The sequence below is a fragment of the Canis lupus genome, chromosome 20, assembly GCF_003254725.2.
Source record: "Canis lupus dingo isolate Sandy chromosome 20, ASM325472v2, whole genome shotgun sequence".
Lineage (NCBI taxonomy): Eukaryota > Metazoa > Chordata > Mammalia > Carnivora > Canidae > Canis > Canis lupus.
In genome coordinates this window covers 56204617-56217566 of record NC_064262.1, presented here as the reverse complement: position 1 = coordinate 56217566, position 12950 = coordinate 56204617, and the positions used below count along the sequence as shown (strand labels likewise).

The window sequence follows — 12950 nt, the reverse complement described above, 5'->3', positions numbered from 1 at the left end:
AGCCCAGGGCGGAGCCACATCCTCTCCCCTTTTTTAGACTCAGGGCACCGAGAGCTGGTCGTAAACAAAGGATGCTCAAGCAGATTTAAGTTCCAGATAAACGAGAGATAAAAATAAGTCTGAAAAATACCTGTTTTAGCATAAGTATATACCGGAAGTTGCGTGTGGTATACAGGTTTCCCCGAGGCTTCTCCAGAACTCGGGTGTCCGTGGGCACCCCGAGTTTCATCCAGGGCAGCCTGGGCCAGGGGCCTCTCGCAGGTCCTGACACGCCTGGGGCTGGGGGGACGGGGGAGACGGGTCCCAGGGAGGCGGGTGTGGGCAGTGGCCAGCGCGGTCAGTGGTGGAGCCTGACCCCCGTGTGTCTCTCTCTCTCTCCCCCCCCACCCCGCTCCGTGTGTCCCCGTCGGGCACCCAGTCCTGGTATCTGGGATAAGAAAGATTTCGTCCCACGCCCTGCTCCTTCGTCGCGGGAATCCCAGGGGGTCGCCCAGCCGGCTCCCGGCCCACGTTTTCGGTGGAAAGTTAGAGCGAGCAAGAACACCCCGCCGACTCCCAGCCTGGCCGAAAAGACAAAACAGACACATACACACAGGAGGGAAACAAGCAAAAAGAGAAAAGAAAAAAAAAAAAAAAAGGCAAAAAAAAAGAGAAAAAAAGACAAACGGAAAAAAAAAAAACCACCATAAAAACAAACCCACCCAACCAAGAAGACAAAAGGTAAAGACGGCAGCCCCCAGACTGTGGGGTCGCCGCGGCTGGACCAGAGGCCAGGCCCCGCCACCGCTCCGAGGCCGCGCGAGGGTCAGGGCGCCGTCCTGTTACTCATCTCTGGCTGCTGCTCTGGAAGGGCAGGCGCCCGCTCCCCGCCTCCGCCCAGGACCAGGTGAGCGCGGCCCGGTGCCCCTGCCCGGGCCTCACGGGGCAGGACACCCAGCACGGCCACCTCTCCCTGGGTCCCCACTGCCGGGATGTCAGCCAGGCCTCCGCCACGGTGTCCACCGTGCGGGGAGGCAGGTGTCGTGGGGACGGTGGGGGGGCCTGGCGAGGACAGCCGAGGCCGCCGCCGCTGGAGGCCCGAGTGGGCAGGGAAGCGACGAGGGCAGAAGAGGGTTGTGGGGAGACCCTGGGTGTCGCCAGGGGGACTGGGACGCGTGGCAGGAACTTTCTCAGGAGCGTCCTGCGGTCGCGGGACCTCCGCCTGCCCCAAAGCGTGCGCGCTCGGCTGGGCTTGCTCGGGACTCGGTCTTTCCGCCCCATGCCTGCCCTGTTTGGGAGGAGAAGTCTCTATGCAATTGACCCCCCAGCTCCACCCCGCGGCACAGGAGGCCACCCCACACCGCACCCCGCTGGCCCTGCTCCACACCCCACCCCGGGGAGGGACCCACGTTGCACACACTGTAAGAAATGCACTTTCCGAGGAAGGGGCTGGGGGGGTGGAGAGACTCGGAGCTCCCCAGGCGGGGACAGCTGCCCGAGCCTCCGTCCGCCCGCGCCCTGGGAGGGGAGGACCCCCCCTGAAGCCCACGGAGGTGGGAGGTGAGAGCGAGTGGTTTAAGTGCCTGATTCCCACCGCCCGCCCCCCTTTGTCCAGCTGGAATGGGAAGTGGCCGCGGGCCCCTTCCATTCCCTCCCACAACCCGGCCACCTCCAGTCGCCGACCCTCATTGCTGTGCTCCCCTCAGAGCTAGAGAGATGGGAACACCCCCCACCTGCAGTTGGCCCAAGGGGCAGAGCTGGGCTCCCTCGGGCCCTGCTGCGCTCGGGCACGGGGGTGGGATCTGGGGAAGCCAGCAGGCCCTCCCTCGTCTCCTCTGCCAGTGCCTTACATCCTGGAGCGGCACCCCCTCCCTGGTGCTTCCCAGCCCAAAGGGGGACCACGGTTTGCACTTTCATCTTCCCCCGCCGAAGTGGGGCGCAGCCAGGGAGGTGCATCGCAGCTGGGCCCCCACCAAGAAAGAAGGCCGGGCGGCCACATCCGTGCACTCCCGGATGAGGGTTGGGGGGGTTCTGGCCGGGGGAGGGGGGGGTTGGCGCCTTGGGGTGTCCCCTGTGGCCATGTGGGGGACCTCCTGTCTGCTAAATGTTTTCCGTTGAGCCGCTCCAAAAACACTAAGCTGGGGACACCGGGTGCCCCCCAACCCCGGCTCCCTGGCCCCATCCCCACCCCCACCCCAGGATGGCCATCTTGGGTGGGGGCCCTGGGAGGGGGTGTTAGGTGTTCTAGGGTCACCAGGCCCGAACACAGGGACCCCTCCCATCCCATCCATCTGAGTCCCAACTGGCCTCCTCCACGCCTGGCCCTGGGGAAGACCTTCCCCACCGCGACCCCCCATCCCCCAGCCTGGGCCAAAGCCATCGCCCTGGGCTGGGCCTCCGCCTCATCTGCTCTCAGCCTGGCCCTCCTGACCCTCTCCCGGTGCCCCAGGCCTGGCCAGCCTCCTCCCATCAACCCAGAAACTGGACTTTCCTCCCAAACCAGCCCCAGAGAGGGTTGGCAAACCCACTCAACCGTATAGAGAAAGACCCTTCCCCACCAACCCCCCTCCCACTGTCCAGAGGCATTCAAGAACCCTTGGTCCGTCCGTCTGTCCCCAAGGCCCCCTCCACTGGGTGGCCGTTGGGGAGCAAAGCCTGGGCCGCTCTCCGGGAGGGCAGGAGGGGGGTGGGTCGTGCAGGTGGGGTATCCGGAAGCTTCTCAGCCATGGAACCTTAGGGTGCGGGTAGGCGGGGTAGGGGAGGGGCACCTGGCAGCCCCCAGCTACCTAACTTTGCATGGTGCTTAGTCGGGGATTCCTGTGACCTGGCTCCTGTTGTCAGCTCGCCGCGGCTGATACTGCATGGCAAATTATACCTGGCTCTATCCCCCTCTCCCAGCCCTCCCCGAACCCTCCGACACTACCCCCTCCTCTTTAAAAAAAAAAAAAAAAAGATACAAAAAAAAAACCCTTAAAAAAACTCCATGTTTCCTAATTTGCACGAAATTTTCTACCACATGATGTGCCTTGCCTTCCGAAAATAAGTATTACCTTTAAACAATATCAGCGCACACAGTTAGCTGCATGCACTGCTCGTGTAGTTAAAAAAAAAAAAAACAAAAAGACAAAACAATGACATGAAATAAAAAATAAAAATTGAAGAGGGATGTATTTCTATTTGTAAAAAAAGAGAAAAAAAGAAAAAAAAGAATTAAAAAAAAAGAAAAATCCCACGCTAGAAAAAGCAATCCACAGAACAATCGCCCCATGGTCTGCCCCACGCCCACCCCCTGGCTCTGTCTCCACCTCCTGCTGCAGTGGGGGTGCGCCCTGGTGCTCTGCTGCCCCCAGCCCCACCCCTGCGCTCCAGAAGGGTCACTTCCGAGGCCCCTGCCCACAGCGGCGGACAGACCTCAGGGGTGAGCCCTGACCCCAGTGCAGGGGTTTGTCCTGCCACCGGGCCAGTGGTGTCCCCACGGGGTGGCCATCCTGCCTACAGCCAGACCCCCACCCCACCTTTCCTGCAGGCTGGCGTCCCTCTGGCTCAGGGTCACATTGCCGCCCCCCCTCCCCAGGTTCCCCTCCAACCCTCCCCCAGGCCCCCCTTCCTTCTTGCCAAAGGACTCGCCTCCGCCCCCCCATTCCCTGGAGACCGGCCTGGGACGGCACTCCCCTCCTGCCCCCTCCGTGCCGCCAGCACCCACTTCTGTCTTCCAGCTGTGACTGGGGGGGGGGGGGGTTATCTGGGATGAAACAAACAGAAAACAAGCCAAACCCAATATATGCAATATCTGTCTGTCTGTCCCTGGAGACTGAGCGCAGCCGCCGTAGGCCCAGCCGGCGCCCGCGGGCACACGGACGGCCCAGGACGGGGACCCCTGGGCACGGGCCTCCATCTGGTGGCTGCTCTCGCTGTTGTCTTGTCCTTGATTTCATGTTCCCTTTCTGTTTTTTTCTTTCTTTGTTGTTGGTTTGTTTTTGTTTTGTTTTGTTTTTATTTTTTTTTCCCCAATTTCCTTTGCTTTTGACTCCACCAAAGCTGAGACAGTAGCAGCCGGTTAGCGGGGTGTCAGAGGGCTGGATTCTTCAAGCTCGGCCTCCCACTCATCTCCTGTGGGGACAGGGCGGGCAGGGCAGACGGTCGCCCCCCAGAGCAGGGAGGAGCCTCGCGGGCCCACCCGGCTTCCATCCACCATCCTACGCTCATCCCATGTCTTTTAAAAAGATGCCTCAGCACGTCCCAGGGGGCAGGTCGCTGCCCCTGAGAACTGTCCTTTGGTCCGAGAGCCCAAGGCCCTGCCTGTCAGTTTCCATGGGGCAGATTTCTGAGTTTTATTCTCTTCCCCCCAGAACTGGGGAGCAGCCTACCTAGGACCCCTCCCCGAGGGCTTGGGGGGACCATGTGGTCTGCCCACAGCCCGCCCCGAGCTGTGCGCTGCTGCTGCTGAGTAGGTAGTGCCATCCTAGGCTCGTCCACTCCCCCTGGAGGAAAGGCCACGGGCAGAATTTGGCAGAAGCAGCAGGATCCAGACCCCTTCCCCAGGTCTGCGGTTTGGGCTCCAGGCGGGGCACAGGGTGTCCCGTTGTTTTTTACCGGCGTGAAACTAACTTGTTCTCAAACCCCCTTCCCTCCCGCCTGCTGCCACCCGCCATCCATCATCGTCCTTCCCCATGGGAGGCCCCCCTCCCAGTCTGAGCCTGGGTGCCCCCCACCCACCCCATGCTGTGGAAGAGAACGGGGAGGCTTCCCAGATATATGCAAGTTGCCCTCCCTCCTCTCTTGGACGAGGGCGTGGGATGACCAGGGTGGAAAAGGAGGTGCAGAGGGGCAGGAAGACCTGGCCCTGTCCACCGAGAAGGGGGTCAGGGATCCCCAGGCCTGGGTTCGCAGCTCAGCCTCTTGTCAAGTTCCGAGCTCAGACCCATCCCCGCCCTGATCTAGACAATCAGACCCAAGAGGAACCCCGAAGGCGACCTGGGGGGTGGCTGCACCCCCCAAGCAGCAGACAATTCCAGCCTCAGCCCCACACATCCCCCATCTCTGCTCTGGAACCTGCTGTCTGTCCCCAGGGACAGCAGCCAGTTAGGAGCCTGGGGCTAGGAGGAACTCCAGCCCCCCTGCAAGATGCAGCTTGAGGACCCTCTCCCCACTCTGACTTCTCCCACGGTACTTTGACCTCCAACGTAGGGCTATACTATATACACACAGACACACACACACATACATATATACATATATATATATATATAATTTTGGAGTTTTTTTCTCATAATACAGGTTATACAGTGGCTACTTTTTTATTTTGACCTGGATTCCCTCTCTGAGACCCTGGTTTCTACTTTCTTTTTGGAGGGTGTTGGCAGAGAGGTTCCAGAGATCCATCCTCAAATCCGGCTTCCTCCGCATCCTCCCATCTTTCCCCATTTCTGCCCCTTTGGACACCTGAGAGTCCCACCTTAAACTGACAGCCTCCCCCATTCATCCATCCATCCATCCATCCCTAAGTGTTTCAGAGTGCATGGGGCCCCCGGCGCTGGCCCACCCCCCCACCACACCCCCCTCCAGGTGAGGCAGGGAGACAGACCCAAAGCTGTACCAGCGGGACTTGTTGCCAGCGATACCAAAACAGACTTTTCCCAAGCAGTGCCTCCACATGTCTCCTGGTGTGGCTTTGGGGTTCTCCTCCCCTGTTCCCCAGGGCCCCCCCCCAGGCCTCAGGAAAGAGAAGGTGGGATCTAACAGGAGTCAGGGCTCAGAGAGGAAGTCATGCACCCCCAAGCTGCTGCCCTCCCCACGGCCCTCCATTCACACCTCCTGGCCAGAAGGGGACCCACGGAAGGGGAATGGGAGCTATCCCAGCCCCCTCCTGTTGGAAACCCCAAAAGTCCATTCCCCAAATGCATCAACACCCCATCCTCCCATCTTGGGTCCCAGCCAGGCCTCCAAAACCAAAGTCCCTTCAAATCTGGGGGTCCTGGCCTCTGCCCCCAGCTTCCTGCCCTCCTACCCCCAGGACCCTACACGGGGGAAGAGGAGAGAGTCTGAGGGATGGAGCCCAGTGCAGGGGGCAGCCAGGAGGAAGGAGAGAGACCCACTTGACTCTTGAGTTTCTTTTCTCTTTCCTTTTTTCCTTCCTTCCTTCCTTCCTTCCTTCCTTCCTTCCTTCCTTCCTTCCTTCCTTCTTTCCTTCCTTCCTTCCAAAAACTTTTTGGTGATGTTGCTCTTCATTTTCTTTTCCCTCCAAGATATTTTTTGAGGTCCCCCTCTATTTTGTATTTTACTAATATTACCAGAATAGTTTACTCTGTCTCTTGCTTCCTGCTTGCCACGCACACCGGATCACACACATACACACACATACACCCATGCTCATGAACCCAGGTTGGGAGAAGGCCTAGGCTGGGTCTGCTGCCCACGCCCTCCCCCTTCCCCCTCCGGGACAGGGACAGGGGACATGTGGTAGACCAGCCGGACTCCTCCCTTGCCCGGCTCGCCCGCCTACCCCCCTCACAGCATACTCTGGTCATAACCTTGTGTATTATGCAGTCATTTCGGTTTTTGCAGATGCGCCTACCATTTACAGAAAAGTGACTCTGGCTGTTATTATTTTGTTTGTTTGTTTCCCTATGCAAAAAAAAAAAAAAGAAAAAAGAAAAAATGAAACAAGGGGGGGTTCCATACAAGATTCAATAAAAAGCAAAAAAAAAAAAAAAAAAAGACAAAAGAAGGAAGAAAAAAATGTATAAAAATTAAACAAGCTATGCTTCGACTCTCGCTGACTGTCCTGGGTCCTCCTTTCTGTGCTGTTTGGGTGGTTCTGTGCCTGAGTGAAGGGGAGGGGCGGCTGCTGGGCGAGCAGGCAGGTGCTCTGAGATTCTGGGGTCCCCGGGAGACATCTGTTGACGGGGTGCTCCTGGCATTGAGGGCTGGGGTCAGGGGTGCTGTGTAACCCCCCATGGCACTCAGGGACCCCACACACATAGCGGTCTGGCCCCATGTCCACATCCACTGAGCCTACGGGAGGGACCTGCTTTACACACTGACCTCGGTGAGCTCTGGGTCCCGCCTGGTCCCACCTGCAGTGCCCCTGGTGGCTCCAGTGCTCTGCCCACCCCACGAGGGGCTGTTTCACACCCCTGAGCCTTGGCTCCTGCTATTCTGCTGCTCATCGCTGGCTCCCCAATCTCCGCAGACCCTTGAGGCCCCACAACAACATCCTCTTCCTCCAGGTGGCCACCCCACCTTTCCCCAGTAGCTTCCACCCCCACCAGCCGCTTAGGATCTCTGCAGGGACTTCAATCAACAAACGCCATGGTAACTTCCACCTCTCCCACCACGCCCCACCCCTGGCTCCAAGGACAGAGCCTGGCACACAGTCGGTGCCCCATAAATGTACAGAATGCTCTCCCTCTCCTTTTCCACCTAGCAAACTCCGATTCAGCAAAGATTTCCTGAGCATCTGCACACTACAAGTACTGGGGACCCAGCGAGGAACATAAAACGCCCCAAATAACCAGCGTTCATAGCGCTTACAGTCCCAAGTTGGGGAGATGCATAGTCAACGGTAGAAATAACTAAAATACATATCAGGGGCGCCTGGGTGGCTCAGCGGCTGAGCATCTGCCATTGACTCAGGCCGTGATCCCAGGGTCCTGGGATCGAGTCCTGTATCAGGCTCCCTGTGAGGAGCCTGCTTCTCCTTCTGCCTGTGTCTCTGCCTCTCTCCCTGTGTCTCTCAGGAATAAATACAATATTTTCTTTTAAAAAAGTGTAAAATAGGGCAGCCCGGGTGGCTCAGTGGTTTAGCACCTGCCTTCCGCCCAGGGCATGATCCTGCAGTCCGGGAATTGAGTCCCGCATCCGGCTCCCTGCATGGAGCCTACTTCTCCCTCTGCCTGTGTCTCTGCCTCTCTCTCTGTCTCTCATTAATAAATAAATAAAATCTTTTTAAAAAATAAAATAAAATTTCAGGGGATCCCTGGGTGGCGCAGCGGTTTGGCGCCTGCCTTTGGCCCAGGGCGCGATCCTGGGGATCCAGGATCGAATCCCACGTCTGGCTTCCGGTGCATGGAGCCTGCTTCTCCCTCTGCCTGTGTCTCTGCCTCTCTCTCTCTCTCTCTCTCTGTGACTATCATAAATAAATTAAAAAAGTTTAAAAAAAAAAATAAATAAATAAATAAAATTTCAAAATTGTAAAATATATATCAGAGGAGGTAAGTGCCAAAGAAGTGAAGCAAAGTAAAGGATAAGAGAGTGGGTCTCCCAGGAGGAGGTAACATTTAACCAGAGACGAATAGAAGAAGGGAAACATCTGAAAGATGAGTGTTTCAGGCAGGGGCATGGTCTGTGCAAAGGCCCTGGGGTTAGGCCCCGGCCTCGCATGTTGAAGGAACAGCCAGGAGGCCCGTGTGGCTGGAGAAGAGTGAGGGACCAGGGGAGGAGGGGAGGGCAGGGAGGGGATGGGGCGGGTCCTGCAGGGTTTCTCGGGCTTTCACCCACCCACCCCAGGAGCTGGGAGTCCTGGAGGCCTGTGGGCAGAGGGAGGACCTGACTTCATTCTAACCACCACTCATCCAGGAGGCCTTCCCCACTTGTCTGGGCAGAGCCCCTATTCCCGCCCCAGCTTCCGGCCCCGAACCCCTCCCACCTGGGCCCTGATGACACACAGGGGTGTCCAGCAGGGGTGTCAAGCGCTGCGTCCAGTTCTTCCCCCCACCCTCACCCACCCCCCGGCAGCCGTGGGGGCTTCTCAGCCACTGGAGTCCAATGGGAGGGAGGCTGTGGCGCTCGGGAGCATCACAGGAGTGAGGAGCTGTCACTTCCCCTTCTCGGGGGGCTGGGATCCTTGAGCCCTTGCCCGTCACCCTGCCCCGGCATCTCGAGCCCCCCCGATGGGGGGAACCCCACAATGGGCAAGCAAAGCTCTGGGCTGCGCAGGCTCCTGCCGTCGTACAACAGACCCACCCAGGAGGGACCATTACAGCCGGCTCACTGATGGGGACACTGAGGCACAACAACAGGCGCACACAGGGACCCAGGCACAGTGCCATGCAGTGCACACAGGTGTGCGGCCCTACGCCCCACCCAGCCGGGAACAGACCACAGTCGGAGGTGGGGGTCCGAGGGCCCCCCCAGACCACACATTCCCTCCCCGCACATCCCCAGCGGGGTTGGGTGCTTCTACCCCCAGCAGCGAGGTTCTGGCGCCCCCTTGTGGGCGGGATGAGATCTGGACCCAGAAGCTGGGTTTTGGGGGGCCCCCAGCTACCTGCACCCGAACCCCCACAGTCCTGCCCCTCCCTGCAGCGGGAAACAGGGCGCTCATAGGAGCTTCTTTTGCAGGGTGAAGACCCAGCAGGGGGAGGGGCTCAGGCTGGATGGGGGCTCAGCCCCTGGTTGAGGGGTTCAGTAGGGGTGAGCAGTCAGCCAGCCCTGAGGGGCTCAACCTGGGGTGCGGGTGGGGGGGGCTTGGCTGGAGTGGGGGTGGGGTCAACCAGGCCTGGGGTTCAACCAAAGTGGCCTGGAGTTGTCAGGGTTGACGGGCTCCACCAGTGTGGGGGTGTCAGCCCGGGTTGGGGTCCTCACACCGGAGGTCGGGGCTCTGCTGGGCCAGGATGAGGGCAATCTGGCCCTGGATCCCACTATGGGCGCCTGAAGTGATGCAGTTGTTGGCTTTGGGGGGCTGTCCCAAGACTGCGGGCTGGGCCTCCCTATAAAAGGGGGCAGGGCTTGTCACAGCCACAAAAGGCCCCCCCACACCAATTTCCAGACACCCTGGGGGGAGAAGTCCAGCCCCTTCGGAAAAGGAGGAGTCCACACAACAGGGATGCTCTGGGAACCCCCCTGAACCCCCCTCACCCCCCGACCTGGCATGACCTGGAGGCAGAGGACGCCAGCCAGAGCCAGAGCCGCAGTTTAACGCTCACTCTGGGCCCTTCTAAATCCCCCAAACCTGGGGGGGGACACCCATGCCCCTGGCCCCCGCCCACATCATTTCAGTGTAACCAACACCTGACGTTTATTAGACACCTTTTGGGTTCCGGGTCCGGTGCTCGCGATTTTTGTGGACGTTATTTCATCGAATCCTCATGACAACCCAAGGATCAAGTTATCTTCCTCTCCCTCCTCCCCCTCTGACAAGACGGGACACAGGCACAGACGTTAAAGTACGTGCTTAGGGCCACACGGCAAGGAGGCACCAGGGGTTCAGCCCTCCGGAGGGGACCAGCGGGAGGGCAGCACAGGACGGGGCGTGATGACCGTCTCCTCCCGCCCCCGCCACCCACACCTACGCAGCTTGCAGACAGTGACGGGAAACTCGGCTCACGGCGGGGCGGGGGGGGTGGGGGGGGGGGCTGGTCTCCCAGGAAAGGGCCGTGTGTGCCGCTGAGTCCGCTCAAAGCTCGGGCCCAGGAGCCACGAAGGCAAGGTGGCTGGGGGGCTGGACCTGCTCTGGGGCCGCAACCGCAGGGCCTTTGCACAGGTTCCCCCTCCACCGTGGCTCTTACCCTTCAGCGGGGCCTGCGCAGGGTGTGCTTGGGAAGGAGGTGTATGAACGCCCGGGGAAATAAAAGCAAAGGGGGGATGGGGGGCGGGTTCTGAGGGCTCCTCATCTGAACCCCACATGGGATAATTTCACTGGCCCCAGGACCAGGTCTGCGCTAGTCGGGTGCACGGGGTGTCCCTGGGGGCCTGCCTGGAGGCGGCAGGCGGGAAGCCTTCATTCAGAGGAGTTCGCCCCTCTTTCGTGGCTTGGAGGCCCCTCCTTCTCCTCCAGGGCCAGCTCACAGTCGCCCTCTCCTTTCTCCTCCTCTCTCACGGCCCCCACTTCCTCCTCTTTATGGCTGTGGAGACAAGAAGGATCCAGAAAACCTCACTTAATTAAGGAATTACGGGGCCCAGGCTTGTACGATTCTCCCAGAACTTCTGCGCCCCGCGCTCTCGTTGTCCCCACCCCGACAGAAGCGGTCCTGAGGCCCAGACAGGTTAGGACACTTGCCCCGTGTGAACCTGATGGGAGGGCCGGTGCCTGGCCTGCCCGTTCCCTGGGTCTCGGGACTGTGGGTGAGTGAACGGGCAGGAGGACAGGGCGACGGACCCATGGATGGTGGTAGGTTAACGAGTGGATGTGGACAGACACCTCGACGGACATGGGGACAGGTGGTGGGAAGGTGGACAGAGCCACAGACAGCGGGACGGTTACGCACAGAGGACTTGGGGGGGGGGTGCGAGAGGGATGGATAGATGCGTGGGGCCCAGGGGAGTGGTAAAGACCTCACAGATCCCCCCTGGGACTCGTCTTAGGGTTGGGGTCTCAGGGCCCAGGGGAGTGGTAAAGACATCACAGATTCCCCCCTGGGACGTGTCTTAGGGTTGGGGTCTCAGGGCCCAGGGGAGTGGTAAAGACATCACAGATTCCCCCCTGGGACGTGTCTTAGGGTTGGGGTCTCAGGGAAGCCATCTCGTTTTTCAGGTTCGTAGCAAGGGGGGGAAGGGGGGTGCGTGTTGCCTGAGGTCCCGGCGGTTCTGAATCAAAGAACCCCCTGGCCTGTCGAGGCTCAGAGAGGAGAGGGGAGGGGAGGGATTCTGAGCACCAGTGGTGCTACGGGGGGCGGGGGGAGCTCATGCAGGACGGGGGGGGGGGGGTGCCCACCTGTCGCGGGACTGGCTGCACCAGATGGCGTAGAGCAGGGTGAGGACGAAGAGGAGGAAGAGGGCGGCCAGCACGGCCCCCAGCCCCACCAGCCACGGCTTCCTCTGGGCCACTGCGGGCGGGGCGGGGCGGGGTCAGCTGCTGGGCCACCAGGTGGGGGCTCCCTTCCCCCTCCTGTCCCTCCCAAGGCCTTACGGGGTTGGGCCCAAACCGGCCCCAGGACCAGAGCTGCCAAAAGGGAGGCCCGGCCAGTGGTCGTCCAGAATCGGTCCATCCCTGTCCGTCTGTCTTCGCGTCCCTCCAGCAGGTTCTGGGGTGCCACCCCGTCAGAGGAGGAAGTGGCCACCCCGGACACCCCAGCGCAGGGTGTGGCCAGCACCCTGCAGGAAGTGAGGAGTGGGGCCCCCTTCCCTGGATCCTGGGTGTGCCGGGGAGGGGGTCCAGAGGCCCAGGCGTCCCAGCACCCTGTCCCCCTGAGGCCCCCCGCCCTCCGCTCCCCACAGCCACAGCCACGGGAGAGAGAGGCCAGGAAAGGTGCGGAACGCGTTTCCTGAGCACCTACTATGCGCCGGGCCCTGCAGTGGTTCTTAAGCCCCGGCACCTGTTTCAAGCCTCGTAACTCTGGTCCTCAGGTTGCAGATGAGGGGTTACCGCCCCCTGCGGGGGGGACACATGGCATCCCAGAGGGACACAGCTCTCGCCGCAAGGAACCGCAGCTGGGAATGAACACCCCCCACCCCGACCCTCTCTGATCATCCTACAAACCCCCTCAGCGTTCGGGCAGCCTGGGCTTCCACGCGAGCTCTGCCAACAGCCACCCGCGAGACCGGCCCGTGACGTCTCTCCTGCCAGGCCTCAGTGTTTCCAGCTGGAAAACGGGGCTAACCGTGTACTGACCAGACGCCAGGCGCTCACCGGGAGCATCCGTGAGGGCGCTTATTAGCTTCATTTCATTTATGTTTTTTCCACCCTCTGGCGGACGATCCTGGAAGTCCCGCACAGCCGCTCCCTGCCTCTGGGTCTCACCACCCCCCCAAGCCCGGCTACGGGGCCTGAACGCCAACCTTTATCAGGGTCCTTATTAAGAAATAGTTAACATCCAGGGCAAGGGCCAGGGCCCGGAGAAAGTGAGGTGAAAGGGGAGGCTGGAAACTGGGAGGAGAAAGTACTCGTTGCTTCCCAGGGGAGCACAGAGCCCTGGGACACAGCCTCCCGGACCCAGGTCCCTGGAACAGTCACGTGGCCCCAGACGAGGGGTGGGGTAGCAAGGATTTCCCAGGATACGGGGCTCAAAGTCCAGAGCTCCGCAGCAGGATCA

At 60.4% G+C, this 12950-nt stretch overlaps 2 protein-coding genes across 8 annotated transcripts in view; one reads left to right on the top strand and one right to left on the bottom strand.

Annotated features, from left to right (window-relative positions):
• The window catches only part of NFIC (nuclear factor I C), a 65795-nt gene extending 59042 nt beyond the window's left edge, over nt 1–6753 (top strand). For all 7 annotated transcript variants that reach the window (XM_049098400.1, XM_025456917.3, XM_025456916.3 and 4 more), the window contains one exon: nt 419–6753. Coding sequence is in view for 4 of the 7 variants with exons in the window: in XM_025456917.3 (XP_025312702.1) it covers nt 419–436 (18 nt within the window). In the remaining 3 variants the exon portion in view is untranslated. The remainder of the gene's footprint in view (nt 1–418) is intronic.
• Nucleotides 6754–9980: 3227 nt separating this feature from the next.
• Nucleotides 9981–11986, bottom strand: LOC112666267 (small integral membrane protein 24-like). The gene is made up of 3 exons (XM_025456922.3): nt 11828–11986; nt 11633–11744; nt 9981–10823 (listed from the first exon to the last, which is right to left on the bottom strand). The coding sequence occupies exons 1-3, from the start codon at nt 11904–11906 to the stop codon at nt 10700–10702; spliced, it is 315 nt and encodes a 104-aa protein (XP_025312707.1). The 5' UTR covers nt 11907–11986; the 3' UTR covers nt 9981–10699.
• Nucleotides 11987–12950: the final 964 nt, after the last annotated feature.

Bases quoted from the DNA above. Each gene is read 5' to 3' on its own strand.
- LOC112666267 (XM_025456922.3), bottom strand. From the start codon at position 11,906: ATGGACCGATTCTGGACGACCACTGGCCGGGCCTCCCTTTTGGCAGCT. The intron at 11,745-11,827 runs GTAAGGCCTTGG...CCCCGCCCGCAG, and splicing joins GCCGGTTTGGGCCCAACCCC to TGGCCCAGAGGAAGCCGTGG. The intron at 10,824-11,632 runs GTGGGCACCCCC...TTGTCTCCACAG, and splicing joins TGCAGCCAGTCCCGCGACAG to CCATAAAGAGGAGGAAGTGG.